This window comes from Diospyros lotus, chromosome 8, assembly GCF_014633365.1.
Source record: "Diospyros lotus cultivar Yz01 chromosome 8, ASM1463336v1, whole genome shotgun sequence".
NCBI classification, from domain to species: domain Eukaryota; kingdom Viridiplantae; phylum Streptophyta; class Magnoliopsida; order Ericales; family Ebenaceae; genus Diospyros; species Diospyros lotus.
This window is the reverse complement of record NC_068345.1, coordinates 38,631,338-38,645,807: the sequence shown is the minus strand read 5'-3', so window position 1 is coordinate 38,645,807 and position 14,470 is coordinate 38,631,338. Positions and strand designations below refer to the sequence as shown.

The window sequence follows — 14,470 nt, the reverse complement described above, 5'->3', positions numbered from 1 at the left end:
AATAATAGCTATGTTTCACGTGCTCATTAGTACGTGTTTTCACTTATTTAAATACTTATTTTGTTAAGCTGTTTAATCATTTTACTTTTTCAAAGTATAGGTGTCTAATATGAGATTTTAAAAGTTTATGATGTCACAATATTTTTTTGATAAAAATCAGAGGTGCATTTATATATTCACTCAAATATAAATGAAATTAAGATAAAGATTAGAATAGATATATGATTTTTTTATAGAAAATGTAAAATTAAAATCAAGATGATTGATAATAGTAAGAATAGGTGATTCTTATATAAGATGACATATCATACTTTATCAAAATTGTTTTGAAACATAAATACATGTAAAAGTAATGACCAATGCATGCAAATAAAGTGAATGCTTAAATAAAATTGAAAGAAAAACTTGAAATTAAAGAGATAAACAAATATTAAAAATATAAATGAATAAGTTGTTACGATTTTGCCTCAGTTTAGCTTTGGAGACTTAGAAGAAATCAATGGAGTCGGTTATGATATGCAAGCGACAGATTAATTAATTAGGGTTTTGTAAAACGATAATTAAAGTATTAGAAGTATATTAGAGATTATGATGTCCGCCCTAAATGTCTATAAATATGAGGGCATAGGGTTGTCGCTTGGAATCAATTATTCTATTCTCATGTTGTTGAGTGTAGTGAAAGAGAGGAAAGACTCTGACTAGAATAGCTTTTGCAATCTTGTGTAAGAGGATTGTACTCGTGGGTGTTTGTGTTCCCCTAAAGTGTCTATGTCAAGATTTGTTATAATTTCTTCCTCCAAGGCAGGCTGTTGAAGATCGTGAAATATTGTAGCCACCGAAAGCGAAAAAGGAATGACCTTGCCACTGGATCTATAAGATCTCTTGGATGGCATGGAGGATGGCGATAAAGATGGTACGTTCGATAGTGGTTGAGCTGGGAGGGTCTGCCTCATCTTGTTGAGCCTTTGATTACATTCTCTTTTGCCTTGCTACCAAGGGGACTTTTGTTTCCCCTTGAGTTCTGCCACTTTAGGTTCCATGGCTTGAGCTTATTCAATTTACCTCAATTGCTCTTAGGCAACCATCTCTTGTGCCATTTGTCAAAAGCAACTCATTTCTATAAAAAAAACATAAGGTAATGTTAGAATTCCTTATCGAGTAAGATAACCAAAAATGCATGCAAAAATGAAAAAATAAAAGCAAAGAAAGCAGAAAGAAAAGAAAAGAGGAGTAGGCACCCTTAGGTTCTTTTTCTCCTTCTTCTTGAGGCTTTACCCTTCGAGGCATTGCTTACCTTGAGGGTTACCCCTCCTCAAGGATCTAATCAGCGCCTCTCAATCTATCGTCAAAAAATAGATTAGAAAGGTTACTATTTACCATACCTTGATATTTCGCTCATGCAATTCTAACTTAAGGCATCTTAAAAGGATTTGCTTCCTTTCCTCTTTATCGCATCAAAATCACGGTGCACACCATGATATAATAGTGGTCTCACTACTATCCATCGAGCCTCAAAATTTTCCACCTTTGATGGAGACTTGATGAATAATTGCTCGTTGCTACATACTTTTAATGTGAAAAAGTACACCCATCCCTCCATAGTGTTGTGTAAAGACTGTTTTAGATCTCTTTTCCTATGTGATCAGGTCAAGATTAGTTGAGGAAGAATTGGTCATTTACGGTTAATAAGCCACCTGATTTTGTGGGGTAGTTTTTGATTTTATTATTAGCAATATCCATTTGTATTTAAGCTGTTTTATCATTCAATAAAATGTGTGTAGAGCAGTACCTTCTTTGTTTAGATCCTTCAAGTGGTATCAGAGCCCTTTGTTTTTTACGGGACCTGCCTTGCATCTCTTGAAATCCTATCTCTTATTTTGTTCTTTCTCAATGTCTTCATCAAGTGCCTCACTTTCTCCACCTATTTTCAATGGCGAACATTACCAAGCATGGGCCGTGAAGATGAAGGCCTACTTACGGGGTCTGGGTATTTGGCAATTTGTGGAGACGGACCGTGCCGTTCCACCTCCTGTAGCCAATCCAACTATAAATCAAATTCGCCAATGTGAGAAGGAGGAGTCAAAGGCACCTCGAGCTCTTTCACACATTCATGTAGCCGTGTCCGACATAATCTTTACACGGATCATAAACTGCGACTCTCCTAAAGAAGCATGGGACAGATTGAAAGAACTTTATGCCGGAAACGAGAAAACCAAGAGGATGCAAATTCTAAATTTGAAGAGGGAATTTGAAGTACAACGAATGCAGGAAGCCGAGACAATTAAAGAATACGCTGATAGGTTGATGGAAATTGTCAACAAATTGCGGCTGTTAAGGGAGAACCTTGAGGATTCGAGAGTTGTAGAAAAAGTCTTGATTAGTCTTCCGGAAAGATTTGAATCCAAAATCTCTTCTCTTGAAGATTCGAGGAATATCTCCGAAATTTCTCTTGCTGAATTAATTAATGCCCTTCAAGCTCAAGAGCTTCGAAGGACATTACGAGGACGAGACACATTAGAATGAGCCTTTGCAGTTCATTATAAACTTGGAAAGCAGAATCAACTGGCTTTTCTGAACTCCAAAGAGGTCTCAGATAAGCTATTGGTGTCGGACCGGAAACAGGGTTCAAGAAAAGGTAAATTCAAACCTTGTACCCATTGCAAACGATCTGGTCATTCTCCAAAATGGTGTTGGTATAGGCCAGAAGCTCGCTGCAAAATCTGCAATACAGATGGACATACAGCCAATGTCTGCAAAAAGAAAAAGGAGTTGAAGTCCCAGACTGCTCAAGCTACGTTAGGAGAAGAGGAACATCTGTACATGGCTCACTGCAAATCTGAAAAAACTGAAAACAATACGTGGTTGCTGGACAGCGGGTGCTCTAATCATATGTCTCCACATAAGAAGATTTTCACTGATTTGAATTTGTATTATGGGTCAAAAGTAAGAATTGGCGATGGAGCGGCACTAGAAGTGAAAGGCAAAGGTACGGTTCTTATAATTACTTATGCTGGAGTTAAGCACTTATCTGATGTGTTATACGTACCAAAGCTTGTCTTAAATCTTCTAAGTATACCTCAGTTGGTGGAAGAGAAATTAATTCTGCATTTTGAGGATAATGCATGTCTAGTTTCGGACTCTAATGGTACTGAATTATTCAAAGTCAGCATGAGGAATAGAAGTTTTCCATTGGCGTTTATGAAGTCTGAAATGCAAGCAATGTCCAACACTATGAATGATTTTGAGTTATGGCATAAACGGTTAGGACATTGCAGTCCGAAAAACCTGAAACTCTTGTCTGAATTTGGGTCTGGTTTTCCATGTTTTGAAACTACTAATACTGTATGTGAAGTGTGTCAATTCGGAAAGCAATGCAAGCTTCCGTTTCATTCAGGAAACTCTCGTCGAGCTTCTGGAAAATTGGAGCTAATTCATAGCGATGTCTGTGGTCCCATGAGAACAAAATCTCTAAACGGAAGTAAGTATTTTCTTTTGTTTGTTGATGATTTCTCATGTATGATGTGGGTTCGATTTCTGAAGCAGAAGGCTGAAGTTTTTTGCGAGTTTCAAAAATTCCAAAAATTAGTTGAGAATGAATCTGGTTGCAGGATTAAGAGATTTAGATCCGACAATGGTGGGGAATATACTTCCTCAATGTTCAAGGATTATATGGCAAAGTGTGGTATTCATCATGAGTTTACACTGCCTTACAGTCCGCAACAAAATGGTGTTTGCGAACGGAAGAACAGAACAATCCTTGAGATGTCTAGGTGTCTGTTATTTGAGAAGGATATGCCGAAATTCCTCTGGGCAGAAGCCGTAAACACGGCTACTTATATCCTAAATCGTTTACCGACAAAGGCTCTCAAACATCAAACACCATATGAAGCATGGACTGGAATAAAACCCTCTCTCAGTCACCTGAAAATTTTTGGAAGTCTTAGCTACGTCTTGAACTCAGAGGTTAACCACGACAAGTTTGACTCGTGAGCTGTAGAAGCAATTTTCATTGACTACTGCAGTAACCAAAAGGGATATAGGTTGTTTAAGCCTGCAACCAGAGAAATTGTAGCTTCGAGAAATGTCAAATTTGTTGAGAATAGCAAGTGGGATTGGTCTAAAAATCGAGGCATCATTGAACAGCAAAAGAAGACTGTTTTTCAGCAACCAGAAGAAGAAAATTTTGATTGGAATGCTGAATATTCAGATGCAGAATCTGAAGTAGCAGTTCGTGGAACACGATCTCTTGTAGATATTTATGCTCGATGTAATGTTTCGATTCTTGAACCAAGCTCTTATGATGAAGCAGTTCAGATTGAAGGCTGGCGTAAAGCAATGGAAGAAGAATTGAGAATGATCAACAAACATGAGACATGGGAACTCACTGACAGGCCTGCAAACAGAAAAATAATTAGCCTAAAATGGGTTTTCAAACGCAAAGAAAATTCCGATGGGTCTTTAAATCGATTGAAAGCAAGATTCGTTGTCAAGGGCTACAATCAAATTCCAAAAATTGACTTTACTGAAACATTTGCACCAGTTGCGCGACACGAGACTTTGAAGCTTATTGTTGCTCTCGCAGCTCAAAGTCAATGGAAAGTCTATCATCTGGATGTCAAGTCAGCATTCTTGAACGAGTATCTTGAAGAAAATATATATGTAGAGCAGCCTGAAGGTTTTGTGGTGCAAGGAAAGGAAGAAAATGTGTACAAGTTAAAGAAGGCTCTTTACGGTTTGAAGCAAGCACCGAGAGCTTGGTATGGTCGTGTTGATTCACATTTGCAAAAACTAGTTTTTCAAAGAAGCCAAAGCGAGTTCACACTTTATGTAAGGAAGAAGCCGGGCAAAATCCTCATTGTAAGTATCTATGTTGATGATATTCTGGTTACAGGAAATGATGAGCAAGAAATTGTTGAGTTTAAGGAGGAGATGCAGCGTGAATTTGACATATCTAATCTGGGTGTTATGTCCTACTTTCTTGGAATTGAGATAGAGCAGCTTCCGAGTGGCATCTTCCTCTCTTAACGGAAATACATTTCAAGTGTTCTCAAGAAGTTTGGAATGGAAAATTCTAAAGCAGTTGCAACTCCTATGGCTACTAATGTGAAGTTTTCTAAAGCTGATGGAACTCAAAGAGCTGATAGCAAAACTTTCAGAAGAATCATTGGCAGCTTGCTCTATTTAAGTACCACCAGACCAGATATTATGCTAGCTACTAGTATTCTCTCTCGGTTTATGTCAAAGCCTTCAGATAATCATTTTATTGCTGCAAAAAGAATACTTCGGTATCTGCAAGGCACTCGGAAGTTGGGTATATGGTTCTGCAACACTGCCAATCAGGAGCTCATTGGCTACGCTGATTCTGATTGGGGTGGTTGTCCAGACGATTCCAAGAGTACTACAGGGTATGTGTTTGCTTTTGGAGCAAATTTTTTCTATTGGAACTCTCAGAAGCAAGAAGTTGTAGCTCAGTCTTCTGCAAAAGCAGAATATATTGCAGCCTCTGATGCAACAAAACAGGCTATTTGGCTAAGAAATGTGCTTGCAGATTTGGATCAGACTCAGTCAGCTCTTACTGTAATTCACCGCGATAACAGTTCAGCAATTGCAATTAGCAATAATCCTGTATTTCACGGCAAGACCAAGCATATCAAACTAAAATTCCATTTCCTACGAGAAGCAGTACAAGATCATGAAGTGTTGCTGTTATATTGTCCATCAACTGATCAATTGACGGATTTTTTCACCAAGCCATTGTCAATGGCAAGGTTTGAAAATTTGAGGTTGAAGCTTAGAGTCACCAGCAAAAGAGCTCAGGAGGAGATTGTTGTGTAAAGACTGTTTTAGATCTCTTTTCCTATGTGATCAGGTCAAGATTAGTTGAGGAAGAATTGGTCATTTACGGTTAATAAGCCACCTGATTTTGTGGGGTAGTTTTTGATTCTATTATTAGCAATATCCATTTGTATTTAAGCTGTTTTATCATTCAATAAAATGTGTGTAGAGTAGTACCTTCTTTGTTTAGATCCTTTACATAGCTGGGGAGTGATAAAAGTAGCTAAGTAACTTTGTGGTGGGTTGGAGTCCTTGTTCTTTGCAAAGTACAAAGAACCCCGCCATCATAGCCTATCTATTAAGATGGAGTTGAAATGGACCATTCTATTTTAACTTTGTGGTGGGTTGTCTTCATGTATTGCCACTGCTCTTTCTTCAACTTTGGCAGTGCATGTTTTCCTCCTATGTGGCCTCTTCACTAGATGTGAGAATGGAATATTGTACGTGACCCTAAGCCTTTCAGCATCACTTGTTCGGAGTAAGGATGGTTGGCTTAGGAAGGTTGTCCTTTCTTCTCCCATCTCCTCCTCATTGGTAATGTTACTTTCCTTGCCATCTTATCTTTGTAAAATATTTACCTTGGTAAAATTTTATACTGTGAGTTCTCCTAAACAATGCTGCAAAGTTTTCTAGGGCAATAAAAGTTTTGTTCTATGAGACAATGAGAAACCCATTCTCAGAGACAATTTAAAGTTTGCTCTTCAAGATAATGAAAGTTGTTTGGGTTCTCTCGCTCTCAAGTATGCAATACAAGTGAATGGTCCACATGTATGGACCCCCTATTTATACTCACTTCCTTGAGAGGTCAATTGTCACTTAAGCATTGTGGTTTATGATGACTACAAGATTTTACATTAAATGTGCTAGTTTAACTAGCTACGCAACAAAATTATTCTTTTGGGGCAAGTAAGACACTTCTCTAAGATAACTTTACCACTCGAGACTACTCTTTCCTTTGACTTTCAATCCAAGACAAAAATGGGAGATCATTGTTGTAACACCAATCTTCGGTGAACACGTGTCATTTTTCCATAGGAACTATCTCATTCTCTAAGAGAAAGAAGTCCTCCCAGATAATGTAGTTTTTTAGGATAGTAACAATATTTCGAAGACAATTTTCGCACACAAGAGAATAACCTTTTCCCAAACAAGTCTTACACAACATAAACCCAATCAAGTCATTTTCTTGAGAGAATAATGAGGAAGACGTTCTCCCGGACAACTAATGCCCTATCATTACCCTGCGCAATGACAATCTACCTTACCAAGTCTAATATATGCTTGTCTCAGGAGAACATCTTGCATCCCTTGTGCAAGCATGCCACATGTCCCACCACCAACATTTAAGAGGTATTAACTTTTCATTTCTAAGGATTTAATCTTTGGACTATTCATCTTTCAACTTTACACAAAGCATACTACGTACACTTGCATGTTTATCTAGAGAAACGACTGTATATTTCTCTCGAATAACTTACTTTCACTTGCTTGTTTATAACATCACCATGATATTTTTTAACTTAAATATTATAGAGTCTACACGGGAGAAATCCCCACGTGTCTTCTGATCATATATTACCTTACAATATCACTCTCCCAAATAATGAAATCATTCCCTTTCTGACCATATATTACCTTACAATATCACTCTCCCAAATAATGGAGTCATTCCCCCAGGCAATCACCCCTCACTCTCCCCTTTTAACCATCTACTGTTTGTTTAAGTTGAATAACTGCTTATTCAAGAGATTCAACCCCATTGATCTTCTCCCGGGACGAAGTTACGAGCCTTCTCCTAAACAATGGTGTAAGTTCTCCCCTGAACAGTAGTTGGCCACCTCCTCCCAATATACAAATCACCTCATCTCTCTTACCTGGCTCTATCCCAACTCAAGCTTTCAGCGTTACAAACTTTATTTGTTATATTTTAAGCAACATAAAGAATTCAAAATCGTGTAGCTATTGCATCGAGTATAATTAAGGTTTTTGATGATATGGACGGATATTATTATTAATTATCATCAGCATTATAAGGCAGCAATATGATAAACATTGAATTGGTATTATCAGTTTTATTCATATTTTGGTATAATGTAATATTTTACTATTAAATTATTGTCACTGCAAGTATGGTGTTAGCAAATTAGTATTCTACTGATATTATTAACTTTACAACAAAAACAATGAATTAAAAATGTTTGAATACTATCAATACAATATATATAAATAATTAAATCCAATCCTCGCATAACCATTTTAAATAAAATTTTCAAATTTGAAGATGAGTATAATAATTTCCTATATTTACCCTTTGAAAGTGTCTTATAATTTTTATGAAGAAATTAGATATAAAAAACAAAAACATGACAGGAGTGCTTTACTTTTCCATCATTTACAGCTTGTAACTGCCAGAACGTCTTGGCGTGGTGTTTTTGGCGTTGTGAGAAACTCTTCTCGACCGTTACAGTTAACATCAGACAAATAGTGAGGCTTCTTCGTTCATGGACAGGGTGAGTGAGTGTGGGTCAATCTGGGTTGGTGGTGGTGGTGATGATTTCGGCTTTCCACAGCTGAGCTAGCTCCGTTACTGTTGATGCAAAATGAAACTCTAATGACTCACGTTCAGTTTAGCTTTCTCTACATACATTTGGAGAAGAGGGGAAGATCCAAAAGGAGAGGACAAGCATACACATGCATTTGCATGCTACAATTATACACCCAAACTGGGATCATCCCAATGAACATATATCAACATGCCCAAATAGCAGTTTGAAGCTAGCTAGTTCGCTTAGACAAGCAATCACCCACATTCAGCGATTTCAAAGCTAAACAGGTCATATTAAAGAAAACGCCAGTATCGAACTGTCCTAACCCAAAAACAAACTTGTTAGTTCGATGTTCTGAAGCAGACAATTTGGCATTGCCATTACAGAACCCAACACCCAATTCATACAACACCGTCGTTGTAACGATCACACAGGCAGTGACCATGAGGGTTAGATGGACGCACGTGCACTTATTTTTGGTGTTACTAATGTAGCTAAGAAAAGACGGGCATCAGGAACCTGCTTGTGAGATTGTACTTGTGCAATCACAACTAGTTCTCATGACGATTCAGACATGTAGAGAACATAGGAAGGTGTTTGCCGTCCCTCCCATAATTAAGGGGGTGCCGGCTGAATGGTACAAATCTGACTCTTTTCTCAATGGCGTGCTATCTTGTCTTTACCTTAACTTACAACAACTGACTTCTGTACTTTCTGTTTGTGGCCAGTCATTAGCAGCAATAGTTAAGTAACACAAATAGCAGGCCCGTATAACCTTCTTGTCGTATCCATAACAAATGGCACAAGGCTAAACTAGGCATACATCCCTAATCCGTTTGGAAGTAACTATTTACCACCAAGTAAACAAGGCAGCATAACTCCAGCATAAATAATTCGAGACAAAACAACTGCTGTCATATTCAGATAAGCCACCCGTGCAACCATTTAAGAATCCACAAGTCGGAAGGCAACACCATAAGAGGTCCTACATATAAGGCAATTAACAATCTTAATGCCCATATGGACACACAATACATATTTAAAGGGCAGTTTGCCACAGAGAATATTCAGAAAATAGGGGTGCGGAGAAAGAACAGATAAAAACGGGTATGCCATGGTACTCAAGTTGATAATTACTTGGCCTCTACTTTTTTCACAACAATGATGTATTTCATCACATGTTAACAAGGTCAAACATGTGTCAACGAATATATTAGTTACATTTTTTCACAAATTTACAAAGAATATATATTAGACATAAGTCAAATAATCCAAGGAGTTTATGTCTAACAAAAGCTGGAATTCCATGAAGAGTGCAGGTCCTCCAGAGATGGCAATAGTGAAGAACACAGTTGGATCCATATTTACGTTTAAGGACACATCTCTCACATACACCAAGGACAGGGTCAACAAAACGCAGGGGAAAACTCCAATAACATTAAGCCATTTACAAAGGAGTCAAATCACCTCAAAAACTTTGGCCTGAACAAAAGCACAACTAGAAAATACTACCAGAAGGGCATTTTACTCAAATACTCCTTTTGAGTCTGAAGGGGGGGGGGGGGGGGAAGACAAGGAAGTTTCGTTTCTAATAATTATATTAAGTGGCAAAATCATTGCATCACCATGTTTCCAACCCAAAAAGCAGACAGAGAAAACCCAAAAAAACAAAGACGACGAAAGGTCAGAAGACTGTTCAAGTAAAAAGGCCTCCTCTGTGAGATATAGTCCACCATTCATGGGCCTAATCTAAAATAGTTGCTAAGTGTCATCATTACACATTAAATGAGCAATGCCAGCTCCTAATGTCTCTTCCGTTCTTTTTTTTTTTTTTTTTTGCTTTTCTTATTTTTATTTTATGAGAATCATGAATTTTAATTAATCACATCCCTCCAAATTGGAGAAAAGAAATTCAAAACAGATATAAAGAAAGAAAAATTTACTACCAAGCAAAAGAAGATTTTTTAACTACTTAGTCCCACTTTCAAGAAGACATGGATAAGTGCACATAGATGCACACATACAAATGAGAAAGCTATGTTCCTTGCTCTTTCCCAAGATTTCCAATCTGGCTGGAATAACTGTTTTTGTTAGCAATCACGGTAATTGTCAAGAAATATTCCATGAATATAGCTAGAAAGTAAGAACTAGTAGCTGGTATTTAATATATTAGAGAACAACAATGTGGGAAATCATTTAGTAGTTCAACTAACCACATACTGCAACTCACTTTAGTAAAAAAGATAAACAGGAAAAACATTTATCAGTTCAACTAATCACAAATACTGCAACAGCTTTAAATACTGAAGCTAGATTCTAGATTCGATCTGGTCAACTTCGACAAATACATCAGAAAAGCCAAAAACTATGGGTGAAGCAGCAAATGTACAGCAGTCCATTTATCAACCAAGATTTCATTGTCTGCAATCACGAAATCATCACAACCATTTAAATTTGCGCCCATGAAGCTCTCATACACCTGGATCAAATACCCATATACAACTAAATCCATCATTCAAAATCCAAATATAAAAGGGAAGAAAATAAAGCAATGGCATGTCTATATCACATCTTCAATTGCAAGATACATTGACACAGTAGAGCCATTAGTGTTTTGGCAAGTAATGACAGCACAAGTCTTACGCGTCCAACCAAGAATTGTGAAAACAGCAACTCCCAGATAAAGTGTCACCCAAGATAAGCCACCACATAGATGACATGGTACAGAACTGTTCCCCCCCCCCCCCCCCCCCCCCCCCACACCCCAAAAAAAAAGACCAAATAATAGAATTAACCTTAAAAAATCTTGAACTAACAAGACTATCTTTTAATTTAACAAACAAAATACAAACAATAAGACAGAAAAGGCAAAAGGGGCAAGTTATGTTTCAAATCATCCAAAACATAAACAACAATAAATACAGTAAAATAAGATCATAAAGTGAGAACAGTAAGCATGATAACCCTCTTGTTGCCACTGCAGACTCAAAGGCAACTATCCTAGCTTTTGAGGAAACAAATAAAATTGCACATGCTCACACACATCACAGTTGAAAATTGAAATAACATTCAACAAAACAAAGTTAAGGGCAATTTTTATATATTATTTCATTGGGTTTCATTATATATAAAACAGACATGAATTTTATCTTTGCAATGATAATATATCCACAAGACCCAGGAAGTTATCATACGCCTAACTTAAAGCTATTCAAGAGAAAGAAAAGTTTGGGCGAAGCAAAATTCAATTTCTTTCTGTCCTGATCAAGTGTAATTTCTAATAAAATCATTTCACCATTATTGGCAAATACAACATTTTAGATTCATAACTCCATGCAGAAACAAAATTGTGTTTTAAGTGGTTAAAAGCAACAACAGTAACAACACAATACAAAGCCTTTATCCCATTATGTTGGTTCAGCTACATGAATTATAGCCTCACAGTCATTTCCATTTATGGTTTTATCTTCTGGTTTAAGTTTAAAAAAAAAAAAAAAAAACAATCCTTAGCTACACATGAAGGGTCATTCATAGAATATTTATAGCACAAAATAGCATAACATATTGTTACTCAAGTATTTAACTGTGGCACCCACAGTGTAGCAAGCTAATGTCACTCAAACAGCAAAAGACAGACTTCACACTGCAATAAAAAAAATAAAACGAATCAGGGGAACCTTGCCTACTTATCAACTGCAAGATAAATACTACTGCTGGATGGGATGGAAAGGGAAGCAACCTTCGCATTTGAAAAATAAGAAGTAACATCGAAGTACAAATAAAAAAGTTACCGTGTTGAATGTTGCAGACCATAAACCTATCAAAAACTTCTGATGGAATAAGTAACATAACATCAGATCACCAAAAAATAAAAAAAAATCCCAGAAAACCAAAAAGGATTTAACTTCAGTTGTATCAACATAGAGGTCATGAAGCAAAGGAAATAAGGAATTATATTGCTCAAATTAGCACACAGTTTCATTAATTTACTAGACAAATCATCATGACAATACTTGAGCAAATTATTTTTAATGCAAGTAAAATGATATTGATCAGAAGGCCTTCCAACAACTATAGGAACTTGATATTGGAGCAAAAACTTAAAAAAAAATTAATGGCATGACCAAAGACAACATATGACAGAGACAGGTGACTGTATTTCATAACTTAGACTACATCAATAATGAATAAAACATGGATTTTCTTTTTGTCTTTGCTTGATAGATGTGCTTTCATAGAAAGAACAGGAAACCAACTCAATTACGTAGACAACAAAACATCCCATACACATCCCAACAGAAGGAAATTCAATCAACTAATAGTTAAAAGACAATGCCAAACAAGCAACAATCTCAAGTACAAACTGAACCAAGCTAATCAATCACCCACCAATTTGATGAACCCCAATCAATATACCTGGTTGCAAAATAGATTGAACCTCATAGTTGCTAACCAATGAATATTGTACATCATACATCTATGCTATTAAAAAATGTACAAGAAATTACCTTAGAAATAGGGTGGGATTCCCTGGTACATCCCACCAGGAGGAACTCTAGGCCCTGAAGGCGGTTGAGGCATTTGTGTTGGAAAACCTGACGACGCACTGTTCAACCCGTAATTGCCACTATCTGGGTATCCGCTTGCCTGCATCCCAACAGAACTAGGGGGCAACCTATAGCCAGAACCAACATTGCTCAATCCACCATACTCACCCACAGCTGACCCACCATACTGTGAACCACCGTACCCACCACCCCCGCCTAGACCGGCACCGTACCCGCCACCAGGACCGCCATATGAGGCAGGCCCCTGGGTACCAAACGCAGGACCTCCGACCGCTGGAGAATTCAGAGGGGGATTTTGTTGAGGCAGCCCCGAGAAGCCACCATACCCACCAGTACCAGGCACACCATAGCCAGTATTTAGTGAACCCGGCATCGGCCCTGGCGGCGGCACACCAGTACCAACATCACCGGTTGGCGGACCTGCCTTCCCTTTTTTTCCATCGACCGCCAATTTACACATCACCTGGTGCCCATCAATAGTCTTAATAGGATCGACAAGCGAAGCCCTAGCGCCCTCCTCGGTCTTGTAAACAAAGAAAGCGAACCCCTTTGCTTTTCCACTTTGCTTATCAAACCCTAGCGGCCCTTCCTCAATCTCGCCATAAGCCGAGAAGTACGCCAGCAACCTCTCCGACGAAATCTCAAACGGCACATTCCCGACATAAATCTTCCTCAGCGAAACATCTACGCCGCCGCCCCCTCCGCCGCCGCCAGAAATTCCGGCCGATGCGAGCTGCGTCACAGTCATTCGGCCGTCGATTTTCTTGCTCGGCTCCTTCAAAGCCACCAAAGCGCCATCTACATGCTTGAAGGTAACAAAACCGTAGCCCTTCGATCTTCCCGTAGCTTTGTCGGTAATAACAATAGCCTCCTCGAGCTCGCCAAAGGCGGAGAAGAGGCTACGGAGCTTGTCAGTGGTGGTCTCCCATCCAAGGCCACGGACGAAGAGCTTGCGCTTGGAAGGGTCGCCATCAGCGACAGAACGCACATCGGCGAGGACGTCGCCGTGGCGGAGAACCGCGGTCTTGAGAATATCCAGAAGCTGGTCCCGGTTTAAGGGCTCGATGATTTTGCGGGCGTCGTCAGGAGTGAGGAGGTGGCTGAGCGGTGGGGCGCCGTCGGTGGCGGCAAATGCGGCGCCGTTCTCATCCGCCTTGCGCTTCTTTGAAGGGTCCACCGCCGGGTAGTGAGTGTCCATGAGCCAGAGAGAATAAACCCTAGTGAGCGAGAAAGAGAGAGGGACAGAGAGAGAAAGAGAGGTGGGGAGAGAGCATTTCCAGCGCTATATAAATAGAGAGAGAGAGGGGGGGGGCGGGCTCGGCAACAGGCCATTTCATTCCAACACATCCAGCAAAATTCGCAGCCCTAAAACTCAGCTTTTTCATGCGGTTGACAAAAAGGGCCTAGGCCCTGTGCATGATTGATAGTTGCTTCGTCTCTGGTGGGCTTCTAAGAGAAGTTCGAAGTTACTATTTGCTAGATGGGAACCCTGGTGGACGCGGGCCCAAGCCCAAATGGTGG

General features: G+C 38.8%; 2 protein-coding genes across 3 annotated transcripts; one reads left to right on the top strand and one right to left on the bottom strand.

Moving 5' to 3' along the window:
• The first annotated feature begins 1,890 nt into the window (after window positions 1-1,890).
• LOC127808652 (uncharacterized) lies at window positions 1,891-2,523 on the top strand. The gene has a single exon (XM_052347222.1). It carries the CDS (start codon window positions 1,891-1,893, stop codon window positions 2,521-2,523), a length of 633 nt encoding a protein of 210 aa, XP_052203182.1.
• Window positions 2,524-9,144: 6,621 nt separating this feature from the next.
• On the bottom strand, window positions 9,145-14,223 carry LOC127808046 (UBP1-associated protein 2C-like). 2 transcript variants are annotated; one of them, XM_052346361.1, is made up of 2 exons: window positions 12,890-14,223; window positions 9,145-9,366 (listed from the first exon to the last, which is right to left on the bottom strand). In XM_052346361.1, the coding sequence occupies exon 1, from the start codon at window positions 14,145-14,147 to the stop codon at window positions 12,891-12,893; it is 1,257 nt and encodes a 418-aa protein (XP_052202321.1). In that variant the 5' UTR covers window positions 14,148-14,223; the 3' UTR covers window positions 9,145-9,366; window position 12,890. The 2 variants fall into 2 exon arrangements, with proteins under 2 accessions (XP_052202321.1, XP_052202320.1); XM_052346360.1 differs by lacking the exon at window positions 9,145-9,366 and adding an exon at window positions 10,523-10,860 and having other exon boundaries at window positions 12,890-14,222.
• Window positions 14,224-14,470: the final 247 nt, after the last annotated feature.